The sequence below is a fragment of the Penicillium coprophilum genome, assembly GCF_028826855.1.
Source record: "Penicillium coprophilum strain IBT 35676 chromosome Unknown utg000002l_segment0_segment0, whole genome shotgun sequence".
In the NCBI taxonomy this organism is placed as follows: Eukaryota; Fungi; Ascomycota; class Eurotiomycetes; order Eurotiales; family Aspergillaceae; genus Penicillium; species Penicillium coprophilum.
In genome coordinates, this window is record NW_026622721.1 from 1,024,353 (window position 1) to 1,046,678 (window position 22,326).

Sequence of the window (22,326 nt, forward strand, 5' to 3'; positions counted from 1 at the left end):
GTGAAGTCTTGCTGAAATTGTGATACTCCGTAGTATATGACTCAATTTAATCCTCATAGCAACTTGATGGCTGAATTCCTGTAATTCACTATGGGCAAAGGTCTGGTATGGCGCATTAGCAGTTGGAGATACCTATAGCACGTCTTCTCCTTTTGTCCTTCCTCTTTCCCTTATCAGATTCCCTTTGTCGCTTGCCTATGTCAATCTTGACATTTGTTTGCCTACCTGCCTTTTGGCGCGGATATAAGTCGCTATTTGCTCCTGCTTCCTTATACAACTACCCTCACAACCACGTCCTTCCTGCTCGTCAATCAAGCTGTCTTTCTTCAGGCTGTCTATATATTCTTTGGCCTTATTATATTGAATTTTCGTCATCATCATCCTCATCCTCACATCCTGATGCCTTCATGTCCATCTCGTTTCACCTCTATCATCGTCATTGTCATGACTATACATGGGAAACTCAGGTCTCTCGGGTTGAAACAAAACCGGTATATAAAGGGATCCGAGTTTGTCCTTGGTGCTGGCTGATAACAGACAATGTTGTAGTAGCCAGTACTGTGGGAGGCAAGTCAGGTTTGAGAGCAACATCAATGTCATTTGGCTAACATGCAGTATCAAAGACTTTATGCTATATGTTGTCAAGGTTGTAGGGTGGTGAACTCCCGCCTCTGACACTAGCCCATCCACTACATCCCCCCGCGGGTTCAGAACGATGCTTGAAGCAATGAATGGATTCAACCCATTGATGGTGCTTGATTTCTGTTTCACTTCCAGACACACCCAGTCTATATAAAATCTTCCACCTCGGGCTCTGTGGTCCTGATCTCCGATTTTTCAACGTTGCAGGAATGGTGTTTGTCTTTTGGCATAACTTTCCTGTCACTTCAGGTCTGGACTCCTATCTACCCCTTCAACGACAAGCCTGCCGAGTCAATCTGCGGCAAAAATGCCCGAATTTGGCAAAAGACAGACCGAACACAGGCTGATCATATACATGAACAGGCCATGGCACAACCACACTGCGAGGAAGAAGATGCAGACCAGACCGAGATCCATGAAATATCCCGGAAGTAACTGTGGCCAATCTTCAAAGTACCACAAACTCGATCAAAAGCCCAAGCAAAACGAAAGGCGGATCCTTATATCTGCACCGTGTTGGCCCGTCTCAGTCATTCAAAAGGCATCTGAAACCATATGTTCTTCGATATACCGTGTCTGTTATAGCATCCTAGGCCTTGCGTGTTTCCAGGTTCCCGACACGTTTGAAGAAAAGAGACAACTTTTCAACATGCCAGGTCTGTTCTCGAAGATAAAGGTACACGCTTCCAGGGCCATATTAGAAACCCCGTGGTTGGAGTGCCAAATTCAAGCTTACCGGTACATGAGTATATGGGAAGATGGATTGTCAGGTTCGACTGACAAACTATAGACACTGCATTATAGAGCAGAGAGGTGTCGGAGCTCTCACATTTCGAAGTCTCACGCATTGCCTGGCTTGGTTGGCAAGTCTTCCCAAAAGCCAATCCGGTGCTCCGAATATTCACATGGTGGAAGGGTTCCGTTGGAAATGGGCTTACATCACCTGCGCAGCCTGGTGATTGATAGGATGGATGATGTCTCCACGCCTCCCACGCCTGAATCTCCAGGACGACAATGCCCAGGCGGGATTAAATGGCTTAGTGCCAAGGGCCGCAGTCATAGGCATTGATTTTACAGGAGCAAAGAAATGGCCATTTGAATACCTGGACTCAGCTAGAAAACATGCAGTTTCTCTGAACCACTAAGATTTAAAGAAACCATCAAATCACCTCTCGCTTCAAGTCCAATCCTGCCCTTCACTTGAATCCGAGAATGCCCGTGAAACTGCCATATTCTTCCACTTGCCAATGTTCCCCTTGACTGTAAATCAAAAATTGAGACGATTGTTAGCAACTTGATACAAGCTAGACAGTATCTTCGAGGCAACAAAACCTAGGCAGTAGCCAGAACAATTTGATGGGGCTAGGCACTTGACAAGTCGACATCAACACCCTTCCGTTAAAGAATCCTCATCCCAGTTCTCAGTAAAATGAGTGCATAACTTGCCATTTCCTTGCTCACATCTCGACTCGACAAGGCCAAAGGAACCTTCATAAATATCCAAACGCAGTCCCCAAATAGAAGCCAAGTCAAACCGATCCTACAAGTTCGTGCGCACGCGCAAATACAGTACCTCTTCTTGGATGTAATGTCGGAGGTTTTGTTCCGTGTCTGGTCGTGCAATTGAAATTCGACGGGTATAGTTGGTGTATCTTATATTGCATTCTTTGTTGGGTTTTGAAGTCACTGCTTTGTTCCAGTATCGTCTCTATGGTTGCTTTCTTCCTGTGGTGACTTTTCTATATACAACCTGGAAGATATATATCTCGAGTGCCACATATGGAAACAAAGTGATTACCATGATACGATAAGTAGTAACGTGCTATTTACATTGAACATTTCTAGCCAGTCTACATGGACTTAGCTCTACATAATAAATAATCAAAACTAGTATGGTAGGCCAATGCCTTGACGATGTAGTATTCCAAGACAATACATCGAACATCAGTACAAACTACCACTTCAAGACCTTGGAAGGTAACAATACAGAGTGCGGGATATCTCGAAAGCAAGGCAACGACAAAACAAAAAGATCCCAAACGCTCAGAATCCACACATCAACCGTGACAACTAAACCATCTCAACGCTTGTGAATCCCAAGGCCCTCTTCAAGACGATCAAGCAGCCAATTATCCGACCCAGTCGACGAAGCCGGCGACGGAGACCGGTCATGCTTAGCACCTGATTCAGACACGGCATCCGGTGGAACATACTCAGCTACATCAAGTTCCATACCCTCAGTTATATCCGCGTCAGGGGGAGATACTCGGGTGATAATCCGCTTGTCACGACATTGGCGGCATTGGAGGCGTGGGCGGCAGCGGAGGCGGATTCAAAATCTGTCCCGGGACCAGAGCCAGAACCAGAAATAGAAGTGGAGACAGGGACATCTCCAGATGGCTGTTCATCACTAGATTCGAGAGGACACATAGCCCTTTTTCTAAAGTTGTATCTCGGCTCTGCCAGACCGGCATTCTCAGACGCAGGAGGGGGTTTGGGGGCATCAGCTTCCAATCGAGCCTTTCTGTTGGCAGCCTTCTGTTTGCGACGAAGAGATCTCTGACTTTTTCCACTTCGAGCGTGAGGGTCTGACTCATCCCCGGCACCATCTATGGCTGGCTCGGTGCCGGCGACAACTTGATTGCTCGGTACATTGTTGGAGCTCAGCGTGGGTAATTCGTGGGTCTCGGCTTCGGCGACAACATTTGCGACGCGACTTTCTTCTAGCGCGGCTTGTTTCTTGGCTCTTTTGCGTGCTTTGCGGGACAGCTTGATTTCGGCCTTTTGTTCTTCTGTTTTCTGGGGCTGTGGGGTTGAGTTTATGGCTGGCGGGTTGGTGGTTGCAGTGTTTGGAGTTGTAGTTGTATTGTTGGCGGCATTCGCTTTGTCTCTAGCCTTGGCTTTCTTATTTTTCTTGACCTTGGGCTTAGCATTTGTAGAAGCAGGGATAGTCCCCAGACCATTGGGCATCATGGGATCGCCATTAGAGTTCGCATTCGGCTGCTCTGGGAGGAGACTCATCCCGCCATCCTCGTTGTCGACAGAATCCTCATGGAGGCCAATATCCAGTTCAAGAATATTGCCCTCGCCCCTATCTACGCGCTCGTTCCAGGTGCAGAGGACCTTGCTCACGTCGTCGTGGTGGGCGAGATAATCGAGGCGGTTGAGGACCTTGATGAAGAGCTTTGTCTCATCGATATTGGGATTATCGTTGAATTCCGGAATCTCGAGGATATTGAATGGCTCGCTGGAAGCCTTGAGCTTGCTATCATCGATGAGAATTGTGTTCGTCTGGTCCCAGCGGTGGCCCGCGGGGAGTTTTGCGGTCTCAGCTTCGCGGTGCTTTTGCTTGCGGTTATTCTGTGTCGATTGTGTGCCTGATAATGAGGCAGGGGAGTCTTTTAGATGCTCGTTGCCTGGGAAGGCACCCTGAATATTTGGATCCGCCCAGACTTTATGCAGCTCCTTGTAGACCTGGAGCTTTTTGTTGTATTGGCCGGCAGTGAGGCCAAATTTGTCTCGTCCCCAGATAGCGACGAGGGAATCGTGCATGGGACCTGGGAAGATCTGCTCGCAGACTGCGTTTACAGTCGGGGGCTGGGAGCTGGACCAGATCATGACTTTGTAGTTTTCGATTAGCGTGGCTAGGAAATGATCTAGACCAGTGCGCCTAGCGAATTTCGGCGGGAATTTGCGTAGCTTGCGGTAGATAAGGGTGCCATTGAGATCGAGAATGACGAGAAGTGGTCGCTTTTCCGTCTTCTCTGGCTTCAGCGATGCTTGATTTGTGTATTGGAGTGTTGGAAGTGGGACTTTAACTGGCGGTGTTGGTGACCGTTGTCTTTGGACATCAGGTGTGAATCGCCCTCCTGCACCACCGGCCATTGTGCTCATAGGTCGGGTGTTTTGGAAGGGTAGCGGGGTATTCATATCGAAAGGGAGGAGAGGAAATGGGGGTGGAAATGGCACCCCGCTATCAAAGCCCGGGTACATCCACGGCATGTTCTGCGCCATTTGGAACAAAGCCTGGTCCATTTCCATTGGGTTTTGTGGTAGGGAATTGAAAGCGCCAAATTGTTGTTGGCCCTGTCCTGAGGGCATATGCGGTTGGCCATACTGTTGCATAGCAGGAGCTTGGCCTCGAGATTGATAAGGCTGTGACGTTGGACTGGCCTGTGGAATCTGATACCCAAAATTCGAGTTCATGTTGGGCACAGGAGCGTACTGCGACGCTGGAGGATTGCTTTGTACGTGATAGTTCCCATATCCCACATTCCGATGTGTATCCCGAGGCGCATTGCGGTCCCAAGAGCCGTGTGAAGGAGCCGGCCGGCTGGCCCCCGTCCATTCTGTGCTGACACAGGGTTCATATTCACTGCATAATAGGCAGAATCGGCATACTGGGGGATCAAACTCGACTGGTATTCGGGGTCCGCGGCGTGAGACGCACGCTTCGTTCGTTTATTTGCGCGAGACAGCTTGAGGGACGTAGGACGTGACGAGAGCAAAGTAGAGAAGTTCAGTCGGGATCTCAGTACACCGCAATTTGACACTGCAAGAAGCTATTTATAAACAAGTCAGAATAAATCAACAATTGGCGAACATGCTATCCACGTAGCGAATGATAGTGGAGGCAATACCTGATTGGCTGCTGTAGGAAGAGGCTGAGAGTGATGCAAGGATGAAGTTGCGAATGAGAAGCGAGGGAAGTCTCGACGCAGAAAATGCAGGGACATCTATAAAACAAATACAAATTGACTAAGAGCGTTCAAGGTCCGCAACATGCGGCATCGCGAAAAATATCTAATCAGTTCTTATCGCACTGACCGCCTCGAAGCGGCAATATTTTTCTTTTTGACAGTTCTTCTTCCTCCGCGGGGTCTGCCAAATACAAACAACAAAATGGCTATTTCCGACATGCTCAATCGCCGAGTGCGAGCTCGGCCAGATGAAGATGAGTATTCCGAGGCATCAGGTTCCGATGAGGGCTCACAGGCTGGCTCTGATGCCGAATCCAACGGTTCCATCCAATCAGTAAGCCAACCCATGCATCTGCTTTAGAACCAGCACTAACAAACAATCCAGCAGTCAGTTGCTTCCGACTCCGAAGATGTAGGCACAGACTCCGAGTCCGAAGCTGGCGACTCAGACAAAGAAGAAGAACCTGAATCCGACGACGACGTTGACGACGACAACGACGACTTCAAAGCCTCACTAGCAGACATCTCCTTCGGCGCCCTCGCTAAAGCCCAAGCCTCAATGCGCGAAAAGAACCGCAACAAGCGCACACCGAAAGATGACACAGCATCAACAGTCGACGAAATCCGCACGAAGCTGCGCGAGGCACGCGAACAAAAGCTCGAAGCAGCTGCCAAATCCAAATCGAAAGAAAAGAAAAGCAGATCATCCAAGCACGCGCCCATGGAGCAATCGTCCAAACGGGCCGTGACGCGCAAACGCACAGCAGTTGAACTGCCCCCCCGCGCCACGGTCCCGGGATCCCCGCTTCGATGCGGCCGTGATGGGTCACAGTGGAGTCGGGAAGCACCCGCATGGCGGGTCAGCATATGCGTTCCTTGATGAGTACCGGGCGTCTGAGCTTAATGATCTGAAGGAGCAGATGAGGAAGACGAAGAATCCTCAGCAGAAGGAGAAGCTTAAGGGGGAGATTCGACGGGCGCAGGACAAAATGCGGTCTGCGCAAAATAAGAAGCGTGAGGCGGAGGTGCAGGCTGAGCATAAAAAGCGTGAAAAGCAGTTGATTCGGGAGGGCAAGAAGGCCAACCCATACTATCTTAAGAACTCGGACTTGAAGAAGCAGGTTCTTGAGCGCAAGTATGAGGAGATGGGATCGCGGGAGCGTGCAAAGGCACTTGAGAGGAGACGCAAGAAGATGACTTCCAAGGAGCGGAAGGAGATGCCTTGGGAGAGGAGAGGGGCTGAGGGTGGTGGTGATGGGGGTATGCCTAATGGGGGAAAGAGGAGGAGATTGGAGTAGGCCTTTCTTTGTATTTGGTTATGGCGTTGAGCTGGGAATGAAAAGCGCATAGTGTCATGCATATGAATATTGAATATCTACATGTCCACGGGTATATTGTATCTTGAGTGAGGTGTGATGCATTAGGATTACCAGTCTCGGAGTTGAGGGCCAATGTGGCAATAGCAAAAAGCTGCAAAGACAAGAAACGAAGGCAATCGAAACAGGCCAGTAAGAGGCAGAGAACTCATAACCGTGATGTTTTATCTCCCAAAGTTCAAAAAGGTATAGTACGAAGCATGGAACCACCAACGCCCAAAGCAAACTTGATGCAGAAAGGAACCCGAACACAAAAATTCACAGGGTCCCAACGTGCCCTGTGAATACTGTCGTGACATAGATAACATGATATTGATGCAAGCATCATTGGTGTGGGAAGGGTTTCCCGACTCGATCATCCAGGATAAGTCGGGGGATATGGACATTCGCATTTTGCCCAGGCATTGAATTTGGGGTTGGACTTGCCATTGAAACCAAATGATCGCCTGGGACTTATAAAGCATCAGAGTAAGATCTTTGCATTCCAAGGCAGGAAACTCCTCAGATGTGTGATGGATACAAATGATTGAATCGGGGGGGGGGGGAAAGGGATCTGTTTGGTCGGGCATGTGATAGCAAGTAGATCCAAGCAAATTCCATCATTGCTAGATACTTGCGAAGTAGTCCCAACTCTAAGCCTCTGCACGAGGCATTTCTTCTGAGACTAACAGGGGAATGTCGTATCACGAGTGGAATAGATCCCAAGCCCGTGCACATAGACCCAGAAATTCATCCTTCTTTCTGCGCTGCGTCTCGGGCGAATCTCTTCCTGCGCCGAAAGGTCCAGTGAATGAAGCATGTGGGCCGGGCATGGAAGCTGGGTTGGGCCGGTATTGAGAGTCGGGGCCGTGACCCAGCGGCGGACTTCCGTTGTCGTGTTCATACTCGCTCCGAGGGCGACGACGTGCCGTCACATCAGATGGGGCAAACATACCAAAGGAAGCAGGGGGCGGACCGTGCGGCGCTGGGGGTTCTGGGGCAAGAGGCGCAGTCTTGGGGCCTGCGTGGAGTATTTGTGGAGATGGCGGAGTTGGAGGTTGGTGACCTCCATAGTGGACAATGCGAGGCAGCAGCTCCTCACGGCCCCCGGACATCTCTTGCACGGCCTCTTCGGCTGAGTGATATTCACGCGGTCGGTTGGGAGTTTGGGAAACGCTACCCGGCAGACCAGGGGAAGGCATTGGGGCCAAGTTGTTAGATTGTGAAGAGTTGTTCGATGCGTTCAAGTGAATATTAGCGCGGCCAGCATCGCGGTCGCGACCCAATGCATCGGAACCAAAGACATCGGAGAGGGGAGGAAGACGGTTGTTCGTTTGGGTTGCCGGGAGCTGGTGCATGTGGGATGTCGATCCCAAGGTCGGGCTCTGGTTGACAATATGGCGGGTCAATGGCTGTGGCTGGTACCTGCCTGTGAACGTCTGGTGTAGCGGAGCGGATTGGATGACTCGCTCGTTTGCGAACTGGGAGGCGGATGGAGGGACGATGGACAGGCCAGCCGGCCTGCGCTTTGCGGTCTTGGGCATACCCATCAAATTCGACTCGGAAGGCTTAATCCCATCTGGACCATCATCCTTGGCAGATCTCTGCATGCGCTGTTCGATGATCGATCGCTGTTGATCCCGCACGGACAGGCTGCGCTGCAGCTGCTCTCGCATGATCGGATCGTGGGTTTGGAAGCCAGGTGATAGGCAAGCCAGGCCTACATGTTGCATCGAAGCTGTCAAAGGCCCTCCAGGAGCGCGAACCGATAAACCACTGGAGGATGGAAGACTAGTCGAAAGGTCTAATTTCCGAGGCCGGGGCCGAGTCTGTATCCGTGGGGAAGATCCCGGTTCCTTCTTTACGGTAATCTGTGGGGCTGCGCTGCCACCTTGGGACCTGACGATAATGTCAGTATGTGAAGCTCCGATTCTATGTATCTCTCGACTTACGGGGATGCTGGACCTCCCTTCTCGGTCGGGGAGCCGTGTACCGCGGATCCCTGCTGGGGACTTTTGGACATCCGGGGCGGAGATATATTGGATTGGATGTTATTCGGAGGAGCCAAAGCCGGGAGGTTTCTCGGGCTGGGGTTGCGAGTAGGGTGTGGTGATGACAAAGGGGCCGGTGCGGATGCCACTGCGGTGGACATGGTCACGATGATTTTCCCCCGAATAGGGTATCACGTAAAGTATTGCACAAGTGTATGATATAAGTCTCCTTCACAAAATGCAAGGGCATCCGGAGTGCGGGCAAGGTCCCGGAAAGATCGAAACGTGGGATCGGCGGGTTGATATATCCAAAGAGAGTACCAAATACTCTCCACGATGGAGAGAAAGGCGGTTAAGCGTCAGGCGGCAGTCCAGAGATACAAGCGAGAGAAATGGACGAGAAAGTGTGTAGGAGAGGAGGGGGGGGAGTCTGGGCCCTTAGGTTAAGAAAAAAAAAGAGAGATCGTCCAAGCTATCCAGGGGGAAGTTAAAAGAGAAAGTACACAGTACATCAATCCCGACAAGTACAAGGGGAAAGAGGCATCAGCGGTGACCCCAGCTAAGTACCAGATACACAGTGGATCCAACTTGAGACATGTGTTTCTACTATGTTGATGGTTGTTCCAGGGGGGTCCACCGTTCATTTTATTTTGATTTTTCTTATTAAAGAGCGAGATTGAATATATTGTATATAAATCTCCGCATTCAATAGTTCCATGTCATGTCTCTCTATTTATACGTATTTCCATTTACGGAGTACTTGGACTTCTATAATTCGTTAATATGTGTGGAACCCCTTTCTCTAGAAACGAAATGTTCAAATTGATCCAAATTTATCCAGATTGATCCATATTGATCGAATCAGATGCCAAACGTGGACTCGGCACACAAAGCAAAAAAAAAACAAGTCACATCACCGTCCACTCGTACAGCGTTATATGTCAAACATGGCGCCGCAGGCGCTTATATCGAAAGGGGGCCACTAGTGTGTGGCGTCCACAAAAGAATCACCCCCGGGCACCAACCAACATCTGTCCCATGCGAACACACCCTACACTGAAACCGAAACTGAAACCGATATTTATTTTGGCCCCTACCCACGGCTTGTCCTATTTCAGGTTGAATTACGGAGTACTTTAACAGAAATATAAAAATCAATAGACCCTAACCAATCTACCACTTGAGTCCACAGGGAATTTTTCCCCTCTGATTTTGAGGTCGATGCACAGACCATGGGTGCGTGCCTTAGACTCGCATATCATCCTGTGTAGTTCTTAAAAAGGTGTTACCGATGTCTACCGGTCCTATGGATGCCCTGGGTATGAAAGATGACAAATAGCTTACATTTGGGGCCTCAATGGCCCTGGGGGCCATAAACTTTAGTCTTAGCCCAACCTTGCCCAGGTGGAATATTACCAGTACCTTTGTTTCATAATCTCTTACTGTTGGGGCTGTGACTATCCAGAATTTTCACAGTCAGGACATTTAATCTATCTGAGAGGTAAACCCACACGCAGATAACTAGATACTAATACGGAGCACCTGTTACTCCATATTATAGGTGAGCATGGAGTAGTACTCCCCACTGGAATGTGCATATCCCTACATATAGGCTGTATCCATGGAAAGATATACTTGCATCAAGATCACATTATTATGTGCATATGTACGGAGTATGTGCGCCATATTCGGGGACTAGTAAATGGATGATGGTTGCAGTCATAGGCTGTATGTTGATCCACCATTGAGTTTGTAGCATATTGTGAGGAAATAGATAGGTCGAGGGACATGTTCAACCCATAGAAATAGATACCTAGTACCACCATACGATGGATCGCGTGGAACGCAAAGAATGGCGAAGAGCGACTGAAGAGAGAATGCGAGCGACTTCAACTATACTTACAAGCTTTTTAAAAAGAATCCCGACGCCCTTATCGCAAAAGACAAGATCTCAACGATGCGATTTTATAGATGACAAAAGAAGCAGGCGGTGAGACCCGACTATCGATAACCCACCTTTTTTCTTCGCGATAATCTTCGACTTGGAGATCCAGATCGCGCAAATTTGTTACGCTAAAAGTCCGACTGAGCCTCCAACCCCAACGCTAGCAAAGACATTGATCTACTGTCTTGAAAATCCCGACACAGCCAACCACCACCTACCAACTCTAACTCCCGCATCCACTCAGACAGCCTTCGACATAGGGTCGAACCTGTGAGATCACCACCTACCTCTCACCCCTCACCAAATCAAACACAATGCCTGAGTCCGTCCACTCCCAAGATATGGACCAGTCTATGGTAGACGCAGAGCAACCCGCCGAGCTGCCCCAGTCCAACGACCCCATTCTCGAGGAGAGACAGATTGTTGTGGTATGTATCTGATCTGCCCAGGAGATCTGACATGATCTCAGGATTGGTCTCCGGATATTCATTCAAAAAAGCACCAAGCTAATACTTTACTTCCCCGCAGCTTCCCGGTGCCACCGAAACCGCCGCTTCATTCCAGTTCGAAGGCGAAGGCCACACCATGGGCAATGCGCTGCGGTACGCAATTATGAAGAAGTGAGTACATCGCGAGGCCTGTGATTGCAACGATAGACTACTTCATCGTACCGTATTCTTTTTTGCAAGCATTGGAAATAAATAAACCCTCGATCTGGCCTGGAGAACAACGTCACTAACTTCAATAGCCCCGCCGTTGAGTTCTGCGGCTACACCATTCCCCACCCTTCGGATCCGAAGATGAATGTCCGCATCCAGACCAACGGTATGTCCTGCTAGTATATTGTGGATTGTCAGAGTGTTGGAATATGTACTGACTGCTTGGCTTCAGACTCTACTACTGCTCTCGAGGCTCTGGAGAAGGGCTTCAACGATCTGATGGACCTGTGCGATGTCGTAACAGAGAAGTTCACTGCTTCGCGTGATCAATTCAATGCGGAGAGCGGTAACCGCATGGAGGCATGAGGTTGTTGATTTGCATATGTATTATTTAATTGGCGTTCTGGGTAGAGGGAAAAGTACATTTTCTATCTCGGGCATGAGAAGTGCTTGCTTTTGGTCTCTTTGGTATATATATTTATAAGAAATACTTGATGAAGATAGTGTTATTGTATGATGTGTTCTACAAGACTAACATTACCGGTGCTGCCATAGGCTCAGCACCAATTCTCGAAGCTAGGTGCATGCAAAAACTAGATAGGAACGAAGTACGATAATGGGATGGCTTATTCAGACAATATATACACATCATGTCTATCGATGGCGCAGTGCCTTTAACTGCCACATCGCGGACTAGAAACGAGATGAAGAAGGAAGGAAATGAGAGAGAAAGTAGCAGAAAGAGGGTTTTAATTGCGGCCCTCGAGGAAACCAGAGACGAAGTTGCGGGGTAGCCGCGCGCCAGGATCTTCTTCTGGGCGGAAGTACTTCATAACATGAGAAAGCTGCTTCCAGTAGTTAAGGGTTTCCTGCATTGGGACGATGTCAGTATTTTGTCCTGGAATTGCCGGGTGACTATGATAATGAAAAATCTCAAGGAAAGACAAAAAAAAGCAGGATTTGCTGCTCATAATTGCCTTCTTGATAGAATCCGCATATCAAATAGACATGTCATATATCCCGGGACAGAAAGGTGGACCTGGACTAACCTGGAACTCGGCGTGGCTCTGGTACAAAAGCACATCAACGACGTTCAATTGGCTGACGTAGCGGTGCTTCTCGAACTCCTGGCGGATCTTAGTGCGGATGGCGGATACGGGCATGCCCAGGGAGTACATGGTCTGGATCTCCGGGGACTGGATTCGGTGATATCATGTTAGCTAAGTCCGTTGCGGGGTTAAAATGAAGCCTCGTGTGGAAGAGAAAGAGAGCCACTAATCAATTTGCTCCCATGATGTTCGCCTAGAACAGAGGAAAAGAGCATATCAAGGGAGAGGGTGTGTCGGCTAGGGAACTCGGGGTAGACTGACCGCGCGGAGCCATTCACGGTACGACTTCAGGACTCGGTATTTCGCATCGCCCCAGTTGACAGCTAGGATATGATGAAGTATATTAGCACCTTTTCGCGGGTGGGATAGACTCCATTGACGATCCCGCCGGGTGGACGGCGGAACGCATCGGGCGTGGAAGGGACATACAGGAGCGCGTGCGCTGCGCCAGGTAGGTAGGGTTGATAGTCATGTTGGAGAAGAACTGAGTACCCACTCAATCCAGTGCGGTTCAATCACTGGGTGTAAAGAGACAAAGGAGAATCGAACGTGGGTTCCTGAGCTATGAGGGTGGAGGTTTCGATCTGAGGTTGGTGGTGGAATGAGCCAGGCTCACCGCCTGCCTTTTCAAAAAAAATCTTTGCGAATTTGGGGATTATCGTACCGTCTGCGCGACGTTTCTTCGCTCTTGTTTTTTTTTCCGTCGAATATTTTCTGATATCTCTGATTCTGTTGCAGAGGTATCGAATTCTTTTTGGGTTGTTGAAGTAATTACAACTCATTTCTCGCCAACCTATCAATCTTTGCATTCCTTCCACTCTCAGTCCGCCTCGCCTCAACCCAATCAACCGTTTAATTCTTCCATCACTACACAATGGCACCTAGCAAAGGTCCTAATGTTGGTGGTGCAAAGGGAGCTGCAAAGGGAGGCGCCAAGGGCAAGTCTTCCAGCCTGTCGTCTGCCTCGCGCGTTAGCAAATCGAAAGATGGTCCCAAGCGTCCCCCGCCCAAGGAACAGAAGAACAAGCCCCGCACTGCCCAAGAGAACTTGAAGAGAAAGAAGAAGAGAGTCTATACCGAGAAGGAGTTGGACCTGCCTGAGTTGAACCAAATCACACCCGTCGGAGTCATCAAGCCCAAGGGCAAGAAGAAGGGCAAGACTTTTGTCGATGATGCGGTACGTCTTGCTACTTGTGCTTTGTTATGTTGACTGTAATCTATGGAAACCAGATACTAATATATCATCTACAGGAGGGCATGATGACAATTCTTGCTATGGTCAACGCCGAGAAGGAAGGGCAGATCGAGTCCAAGATGATGAAGGCACGTCAATTAGAAGAGATCCGCGAGGCAAAGAAGGCCGAGGCCGAGGCTCGTATGAAGGAGAGGAAAAACAAGTTCGACGACGTCAAGGATTCCATCCGGCAAAAGAAGAAGGGTGGTCGTGGCGACAAGGCCGCGGAGCCGACAAGTATCAAGGATAGTATGTCGAAGCCCGGGCGATCAAAGAAGAAGACTGTTGCTTTTGCCTGAAAAAAAAAGTCTGAATATTTGTGTCTATACTTTGATTATGTATTTAGATGTCGGGGTTTGGCGTTTTCACCAATTTATCAATCTATGTCTATCGGATCAGAAACATCATTCTGCAAAAAACACCGTCCATGCTCTGGTTACCCGTTGTAAACCATCAATGACCTGCCGCTTCCAAAAACAGTTAATGCAGCAGATGGTGGGGAGGGCTCAATGTGCCGGGTGCAACCAATTACAGACCCAAAGGTAGCGCGAGTTTGCGTCTCATTGAGTCGAACTCAGGCTTGGGTGCCAGGTCTGGTTCTTTGTTGGCGCCGCCGTGGCTGGCGATATTTCCAGGTAGTCTTTCAGGGTGTTCGACAACACCAGGGATATTAGTATCGATTTCCCTTGCCATTGTGTTCAAGAAGTTTGTCACCTAAAAGAATGGGGTTAATATGGTGTTCACTTCGATGCTAATGGTCCATTGCAAATCACATACCGGCTTGACAAACCATCTGGACCCTCCAAGCTCGAACCAGCCTAGATGGCCACCCCAGGATGTAGTCAGCATGACTCCATATGGTGTCTGGGTCATTTCCTGGTAGGGCAGAGCCTCTCGGCAAGCAATCTAGTAAAGTCAGCGACCTGTTCATGGCTAGGATGACAAGATAATAACTTACAGGATCGTCCTCTGCTTGAACGCTAAGGAAAGGAATCCTGATAGCAAGCATGGAATCGGTAGAAGTGGCATCACGGTAATACGATCCCTCGGTGGGGTAGCCCCAGGTTGGACATTGCAGAGCTCTGTTGTTTGTCAGAGACATGAGATTTCAAGATGCAGAATGAATTCTTCTTACCGGTCGAACTCGTGTAGGTAGGTAATGTTTCTGATCGTATCAACTTCGATGCGAGGGTTTTTGGAGACTTGATCAACATGTCTGTTTTGCAGGGGGTTAGTTAACTCGACACATCAGCCGAGCAGACAGGTACGTACGCCTCAAAGAGCTTCTTCATACTTGTCCCCATGGTTCTGCTGTATACCTCCTTGCCAATCCAGGTGCTTTGCAACACCATAGAACTAACTTCCAAGTTCCACGGGCTCGCACAAATCACAGCTGCCTTCAATTGACAAGCGTCACCTTCCTCTCCCAGATACTACACAACTTGTTAGTAAAAAGCGTGGACAGTCAGCTTTGCCAGGGAATCATACATTAGTGAGGATGTTGGCACCGAGTGAGAAGCCAATTCCAAACAGAGGACGATTGGGGAACTGCTTTCTGAGCCACTTAACAGATTGGCGAACATCCCAGGTAGCTCTGGCGTTGTAGAGAACACCGGTACTAATGTTTGTCTGCGCACATCCTCTCGAATTGACAACACATGCTTCCCAGGCGCCATCTTTGACAAGAGGTGCCAGGATTTCTCGCAAGTATACTTCATGGGAGCCACCACTCAGACCGTGAAGAAGCACAAGCATAGGCTTGGTGTCATCTGAGGGCAACACAGCAAATTCATCCTGGGCGAAAAAGGATGTGCGAGGCGGCATACCAGACTTTAGGGTATACTTTCTCGCCTGATCAGTAAGCTCCGGGTCTTGAGGAATGTCGTACGGTGCGACCACGAAATCCATGGCATAATGACCCGTGAATGCAGGGCTATCGGACTCGAACATTTTACGTTTATAGTAAATGGGAACGTTGTCGTGTTTCAGAGTGGTCCAGCACGTCTGTAGGTGCCCATTAAACAAAAAAGGGTTTAGATTGCATGTTTCTGGTGTTGCAGACCGACAGACATCCACGAATGTGGTTTGCTCTTTAGCACCTGCGGCGCCGGAAACTTTGGTCAACGTCAAATTGTTGTCTTTGGCGTGATGGAAAGCTATGCGTCCCTTGGGACGAAGCCACGAAATCAAACCCATGGCGATCAGCCCCGATAAGAGGACTGATAGGGGGAATGAATTCAGAAGTGTTGAAACGAGGTCGAGCATGAGGGTGTATAAGCACTCAACGCTCAAATCGAGTAAATGGGCAGATCAATTAATGAATGTCGTTCAAATTTTGTATCTTTTTGATAAGAAACCGGCTTGAAAAGCAAGATGCAAAAATCCAAAATACTTGATCCAAGGATGCAGGCCAACATTTATTGATATCAGACTGGACCTCGGCAAAAAAAGTTATGTTTAGATTTTCCGCCCATATTCTGCCCAACTGTGGTTCAATGTGACTAAGCCAGCTTTATCCCAGTTCACGTGATGCATATAGTTATACACAGTATGTCATGTGATCTGCACCTCAAGGTCAGCTTAGTCATGGGGAGGGCTCCCGGGGCTGCCTGGGGTGCCCGGGACACGCCTGTGATAACATGGCTGGCGTTTCTGTCACGCGCCCGCAGTCAGTTGACAAAGTCATAGCGCATATAACTCCGGAGTTTAATTTTGATATAGGAAAACTCCCCCTTAATTGGCACAGTTGCAACAAGGTAAGGGAATTCCGTCAAATATGAAGTGATGATACTATGATGCTTAATGCGGCAATCTGCTTTCCGCATGCGGAAGCCCAAAATTCCCCTCCGGCGTGAAGTGACAGGGAGAAATCCCCATATTTTCCGACAATAGCAATGTGCTTATCAAAACCAACCAAAGATAAATGCAGGGTGAACAGGTTGAAGTATCCGGCGTTCTGCATATGGATCATCGGACAAAGAACGAGCTGAGCCACTGATGATCAGTTCCTCTTCTTTATATGTAATACTGATAGCATTGACGCCCATCTTTTGTGACCCAGTCCCATGGTCCGTTTCCGTACGTCTTTATCTTTCAGCAGACTACAAGATCAACGGATCCGTACCTTTCCTCTTTTCCCTTTAAAGGTGATGCAGTCTGTCTTGTCACAAGATGTGTTTGATCTCTACTACGCCATGATAGCTCAACACTTGAAACGCCACCACACGTCTTGCTGATTTACATATATCTCATGGGGCCCGGTCATCAAACCTTTTTGAATGACCTTTGATCTCAACAAAAGACCAGCTTGGCACCCATGACTTTATTAAGGAACTCCCCGTCCGACATGTCCGATCGCCTATACCGTGCCACAGAGAAATTTAAGACCATGATCAAAATGAGACCCTGGTCCCCGAAGCGAGGGAAGAAGCAAGAAGATAGCCGTTGCTACCTAATGGAATTACCTACTGAGCTGTTGCTGGAGATCATATCCCATCTGACAGTGCTGCCGGAGGCTGCGCTTGCGCTGACCAACAAGCGCATGTTCGCAATCTCTGGAGAGATCCTGCTGTCAAAATCCCTCCGATTCAGTCGTGATTTTGCTCCGCTTTTCCACCATTATCGCAATGGGCATAACTTTAACACACCCCGGTGGGCATTTCTCAACGTGTTGGAAAACGCCCGCTGGAAACTATGCTCCAGGTGCTTGAAACTCCACCCTCGAGCCGCATTCTCATCCAGAGAGTTAAGGCGGAAGCCAGAGAATCGAACATGCAATGTTGGAGATTTAGCAGGAGTTGTCGACTTGTGTCCATGCAAAAAATTAACCTTCCGCGACAAACTTGATCTCGCAGATCATGTTCGAGTGCGGCAGGTGACGATGCAAGCCTTGAAGTCGGAATTCGGGAACGCTGTCAGTGACCGCTACTGCTGGCATACATGTACCGAGCAGTACGGCCCAACCGAGCTAAAGACATCTTTATTTCCAGAAATCAATGACGACAATCAGCTTGTTGTTCGCACGGAATACCAACTCACAACCGAGTCAGGGCAAGTTGGCAAGGAAGATTATATGACACCCCGCTTCGGGTGTGCACATCGATCGGTCGACTTGTGGCTCTCGAGCGTTCACCAAACCACTATATGCCGCCTCTTTGACTCCTTCTGCTCGTCCTGCAAACGTATATCTGTCTGCAGTGCTTGTGATACGACTTTGACATGTCCACGAAAAGCACCATTCCACTCTGAAAAATCTGGCAGGGCGACATATTCATTCTCGACTCAAAGAACCCTCGGAGGCACTAGCCCGGTTCCTGATCCAGCTTGGGGAGCGCAAAGAATTCATCCAGCCGAACCGTCAGTCAGTGTTGAAAACTGCAACGAGTTGTGTCCTTGGACTGTACGCGAGCATCCAGCACTCTCATTCGCGCCGAGCATAGAACAGGAGATTATCGATTCTGGAATAGGTAACCAACCCATCAACCAACTTTACACATACATCAACATAGTTTAACGATTTTGTTCAGCTGCAAGAGAAGCCTTGGGGGCAAGACCATAAGGAATTGGCGGACCCATACGGCTTCATTTCTTCTCTCGTTTTCGAGTTTGTCAATATATATTGTACAGTGAGCGTCGACTTAGCGCGTTGTATTATTCTTCTGGTTAGTACCAGGTATTTATGAATATTCTCAAATAAATTAATCATTCAGACAAGAAGTAACCATCATCTCGGTGACTCTCTTCACTTTTTTGCAATGTCCTTTTAGGAGTCCTTTCGATATATTTTTTGTTGCCTTAACCAAGTGTCTCATGAACCGAACAATTAGGCCAAAACAAAATTTCCATAACTTTTTAAATGTAGAGAGAAGCCTACATGCACCTCCATGGGGCAGAGTCGGTAATCGCAACATCCCTTATCAGCTGACCGCCCTGGGTTTCTCCGGACCGACACCAAGATCCACGCTCAGCCCTCGCGCGTTCGACTTCATACTCGATTTATACGAGTATTGTCTGTTTGTCGGGGCGATGAGCTTCCCACCACCTGGTCCCGGCCAATACCCGCATTATTTACCGCCACCGCAGTATCAGCATGGGCAAATTCCCCCGCAGATACTCTACAATAATGCCAGTGGTCCGCCGCCCCCATACGATGCCTTTGGCAAGCCAGCAATGTATCCTTCGGCTATGATGCCATACCCTTCATATCCATCAACATATACTCCACATCCGCAGCCACAGCAGCAGCAGACGCGTCCTCCTCCTCAAACTCCCCCACAGCAGCCGCAGCAATCACCACAACAATCTCTCCAACCACGGCCACAGCCAGCACCACAGCAACTTCTTCCTCAACTACAATCCCCTCCTCCGCCCCAGCCGCCTCCTCCTCCACCTCCACCTCCACCTCCACCTCGAATCCAACAGGAAGAGCTGCAACATCAGTTTGTCAACCCGGCTCAACTCTTTGTACAACAACCTCTGCCTACTGCTCCGCGATCCCGATACACCCAACTCTCTCCTCAGTATGGCGAGCCACCTTTCGTCCAGAGTGCCAGTCCGTCCAAAATACCACCCGCTGCTTTGCCGGCTCCGCCGCCAGCCATGTCTGTTCATGTTGCTCCTGCCCCGCCTCCTATTAGTCCTAAACCAAACACTCAAAGCAACCAAGGGCAAATCAATATCCAGACGCCACAGACACACCCTATCATCAAATCCGAACCTACGCCATCCAAGATCTCTCCCAAAGTAAAACCTCAAAAAATTCTTTCTACACCTATTGCGACGCCGAAACGACCCCAGCCTGCTCCATCGCCGGTAACACATGCTACTCCGCAAGTCATGATCCCGGTTCCTTCTCCAGCTGTTCAAGCAAGAATTCAACAAAATCCCACTCCGCAAAAGCAACCACAACCACAGCACGTTGAAAAGAAGAGACAACCAACTCATCCAAATGTCGAAAAGCATGTGAAATCCACGCCAGTCAAGTCTACAAAGCCTCCAGTCGATTACCAGGTTCTGCTGTTGTCCTTAGCTGATGAATATTTGAATGCTGCTCATGCTCGTGGAACAACGACCTCATTGGCCGCTCGTGAGACGGACATTGAGGGATATTACAAGCTGGTTGCTACTGGATTGGGCTGCTTGGAGGCTGTCTTGAAGGTTGGTGAAGTGCTTGATTGGAGCAATCATGCGCCCATGCTAACAAATGATATCATAGAACTGGCGACTGCAGCCTCGCAAAGAAGCTCTTGTTAGACTTCGCTATGCGCGTACATTGTTCGAGGAAACAGACAATGACATCGAGGCGGAAACAGCATTGAGTAAAGGGGTGTGTATTCACTCCCTCCTTTGTCCCAGAAATAGCCACTAACCTTGAGCAGATTGATCTATGTGAACGAGTTAGTCAACTGCAGCTTAATAGCGGACTTGGTTTGATCTCTGACTGTTATAGAACCGTATGCTTGACTTGAAATACAGCATGCAGCACCTCTTGGCACGAATGCTCCACAAGAGTAACCCTAAAGCTTCACTGAAAGCGGTCGATGGGATGATTCAGGATGTGGAAGCGTATGTGCCATTCTACTCTCCTTGACCATGATATGCTAATAGCTATAGGTACCGCCATGCCGCATGGGAGTACGCATTTCGTTTCCTTCGAGTATCACTCTCGTTGTCATCTCCGTCACATCAAGACTCCGTGCAAGCGTTACAGCATCTCCACAAAATCACGGCCATGGCTAGTCGTAACGGGGATAAGGCCGTTTCAGCAATGGCAGCCGTGATTGAATCACTTGCACATTTGCAGCAAGCGACAAATTCCGATTCTATCGAGCAGGCGCAGCGCGCCGTAGCAGCCGCGCGAAGCCATCAGCTGAATGATGAACTTCGCCATATACCACAACTTACAACTTTGATTCAAATGGTCGATATATGCTGCAGTCTTTTAGAGTACGACGTCAACCAGTCTGGACAGAAATTGAAGGTCATGCAGGCTTTGATGGACGAAACACTCAGCGACAGCAACTGGCGTCCAGATGGGTCATTCTCGGTCCCTCTCAACGGCAAATCCGCCGGGCCGTCATCTATCGACACCGGTGACATCTTGCAGGTTCAAAATGGCACATTACTATTAAGCTTCAACTGGCTTCCTCAACACGATCTTTATGCGCTTTGCTATTTCTTAAGCTCAATCACGCTTAGTGCCAAGAACTCATACGATGGCCGCAAAGCAGAAAAGTACCTTGAGGAGGGGCTTCGAATGGTTCAAGGCAATTTCAAGGCCCCCCAAGAAATTTCAGAATCCATGGTCAATGCCAACCGCCGTGTCCAGTGGCGTCAGTCCCTTTACTGCAACCTTCTCCTTCAACGAGTCTTCCTGGCCTGCGCTCGAACCGACTGGGATCTTGCCAGTCAGACTCTCAACGATCTTCGACAAGTCATCCAAGATCTTGGTTCCAACCTTCCAGACACCATCGAGTGTCTAATGGAATATGCCGCCGGCACCATCGCACAGGCAACTGGCGATCTCAAGGCAGCGCTGAACATATTTCAATCACCAATTCTGTCACTAGATCCCGCTACCAGCAAGATAGGGCGCAATGACCCCTGTCGTGATACTCGCATCCTTGCCGGCCTCAACATAGTGCTTATCGTCCGTGATCCAAATCACCCGTCGCACTCGCTGCTCGGTGCCGTCCTAGCAACCCTCGAACCCTTCTGCCAAAGCAGCCCCAACAAGTACATACAAGCTGCTTACTTCCTAGTCTGTGCAACCGTTCACTCCGAGTCAACCATCCAAACAAAACAGTACCTCCAGCAAGCCCTGCAGTCTGCCACCGCAATTAGCAACAGCCAAATCACCTGCATGACCCTAACATTCATGAGCTGGAAGTACTTCCGTGGGGTGGTCGGCGAGCAAGCCGAAAAAAGCGCTCGGGCCGGCCGCGCAATGGCTAAACGGGCCAACGACCGCATGTGGGCGAGCGTCACCGACGACATGCTGGCTGATACTCTAGAGCGACAGGGCAAAGGCGAGGAAGCACAAAGTGTCCGCGAAGAAGGCCAACGCTTGGTCTCAGGTCTACCACCTCGTCTGAGACGTTCGGCCTAATTGGCTTTTGTCTATTGCTATAAGCATGATATACCTTTTTGTTTTCTTAACATCTTTCTCTTTGGCGTTTGTCTCAGAACTTTTCCTAGGAAGGCGCATTATGATACCATTTGATGGCTACCAGGGAAGGCGTTTGATATTTTCTTCAGTTATTGTTGACAGGGATGCGAGCCGATAATCGATGTTATTGGCAAACCAAGAGATGCCTTTCCAGTATCCTAAGCACATAAGCTTTTCTTAGTGGTATACTTGTAGGTATTGTTGACTCGAAAACATTGGTAGGATTCAGCTCGGGGCGTGTATATCACACCACCTCAAGAAAATCATGAATTGCTTGCTTCCTATAAAGAAAAACATGAACACCCGACATCCATGCGTAATGTACAAACACCATGGTATAAACCAGCCTGCAGGTCGCAACACAAACTCCACCAGCAGAAGCTGGAGGCAACATAAAAAGTCAACTCCATGCCCGTAATACGCCAGCAATGTCCCCGAGGCTCCTCTCTTCATCCAGAGAATAAAGCCACCACATCGTGAAATTAATATTAAACTCGAAAAAAAAAGCTGCAAAATTGAAACAG

The 22,326-nt window shown here is 49.0% G+C and overlaps 9 protein-coding genes across 9 annotated transcripts; 5 read left to right on the forward strand and 4 right to left on the reverse strand.

The window, feature by feature from the left end:
* Positions 1–2,722: 2,722 nt before the first annotated feature.
* On the reverse strand, positions 2,723–5,378 carry N7500_001793 (NIF domain protein; the record flags this gene model as incomplete). Its single annotated transcript, XM_056672939.1, has 4 exons — positions 2,723–2,878; positions 2,935–4,996; positions 5,044–5,204; positions 5,283–5,378. The coding sequence occupies 4 exons, from the start codon at positions 5,376–5,378 to the stop codon at positions 2,723–2,725; spliced, it is 2,475 nt and encodes an 824-aa protein (XP_056536458.1).
* A 166-nt stretch (positions 5,379–5,544) lies between these two features.
* On the forward strand, positions 5,545–6,640 carry rrp36 (putative pre-rRNA processing protein; the record flags this gene model as incomplete). The annotated part of the gene is made up of 3 exons (XM_056672940.1): positions 5,545–5,676; positions 5,728–6,201; positions 6,227–6,640. The coding sequence occupies 3 exons, from the start codon at positions 5,545–5,547 to the stop codon at positions 6,638–6,640; spliced, it is 1,020 nt and encodes a 339-aa protein (XP_056536459.1).
* Positions 6,641–7,401: 761 nt separating this feature from the next.
* N7500_001795 (uncharacterized protein) lies at positions 7,402–8,849 on the reverse strand (the record flags this gene model as incomplete). Its single annotated transcript, XM_056672941.1, has 2 exons — positions 7,402–8,596; positions 8,650–8,849. 2 exons carry the CDS (start codon positions 8,847–8,849, stop codon positions 7,402–7,404), a joined length of 1,395 nt encoding a protein of 464 aa, XP_056536460.1.
* Positions 8,850–10,947: 2,098 nt separating this feature from the next.
* On the forward strand, positions 10,948–11,658 carry N7500_001796 (DNA-directed RNA polymerase core subunit RPC19; the record flags this gene model as incomplete). The annotated part of the gene is made up of 4 exons (XM_056672942.1): positions 10,948–11,061; positions 11,162–11,253; positions 11,382–11,458; positions 11,525–11,658. 4 exons carry the CDS (start codon positions 10,948–10,950, stop codon positions 11,656–11,658), a joined length of 417 nt encoding a protein of 138 aa, XP_056536461.1.
* A 383-nt stretch (positions 11,659–12,041) lies between these two features.
* On the reverse strand, positions 12,042–12,873 carry N7500_001797 (NADH dehydrogenase [ubiquinone] 1 alpha subcomplex subunit 6; the record flags this gene model as incomplete). The annotated part of the gene is made up of 4 exons (XM_056672943.1): positions 12,042–12,161; positions 12,342–12,488; positions 12,663–12,724; positions 12,831–12,873. 4 exons carry the CDS (start codon positions 12,871–12,873, stop codon positions 12,042–12,044), a joined length of 372 nt encoding a protein of 123 aa, XP_056536462.1.
* Positions 12,874–13,275: 402 nt separating this feature from the next.
* On the forward strand, positions 13,276–13,934 carry loc1 (the record flags this gene model as incomplete). Its single annotated transcript, XM_056672944.1, has 2 exons — positions 13,276–13,578; positions 13,653–13,934. 2 exons carry the CDS (start codon positions 13,276–13,278, stop codon positions 13,932–13,934), a joined length of 585 nt encoding a protein of 194 aa, XP_056536463.1.
* Positions 13,935–14,163: 229 nt separating this feature from the next.
* On the reverse strand, positions 14,164–15,831 carry N7500_001799 (putative hydrolase, alpha/beta fold family; the record flags this gene model as incomplete). Its single annotated transcript, XM_056672945.1, has 6 exons — positions 14,164–14,349; positions 14,413–14,541; positions 14,594–14,717; positions 14,771–14,851; positions 14,908–15,068; positions 15,124–15,831. The coding sequence occupies 6 exons, from the start codon at positions 15,829–15,831 to the stop codon at positions 14,164–14,166; spliced, it is 1,389 nt and encodes a 462-aa protein (XP_056536464.1).
* Positions 15,832–16,981: 1,150 nt separating this feature from the next.
* On the forward strand, positions 16,982–18,148 carry N7500_001800 (uncharacterized protein; the record flags this gene model as incomplete). Its single annotated transcript, XM_056672946.1, has 1 exon — positions 16,982–18,148. The coding sequence occupies one exon, from the start codon at positions 16,982–16,984 to the stop codon at positions 18,146–18,148; it is 1,167 nt and encodes a 388-aa protein (XP_056536465.1).
* A 512-nt stretch (positions 18,149–18,660) lies between these two features.
* On the forward strand, positions 18,661–21,742 carry N7500_001801 (uncharacterized protein; the record flags this gene model as incomplete). Its single annotated transcript, XM_056672947.1, has 5 exons — positions 18,661–19,791; positions 19,850–19,960; positions 20,013–20,030; positions 20,084–20,199; positions 20,248–21,742. 5 exons carry the CDS (start codon positions 18,661–18,663, stop codon positions 21,740–21,742), a joined length of 2,871 nt encoding a protein of 956 aa, XP_056536466.1.
* Positions 21,743–22,326: the final 584 nt, after the last annotated feature.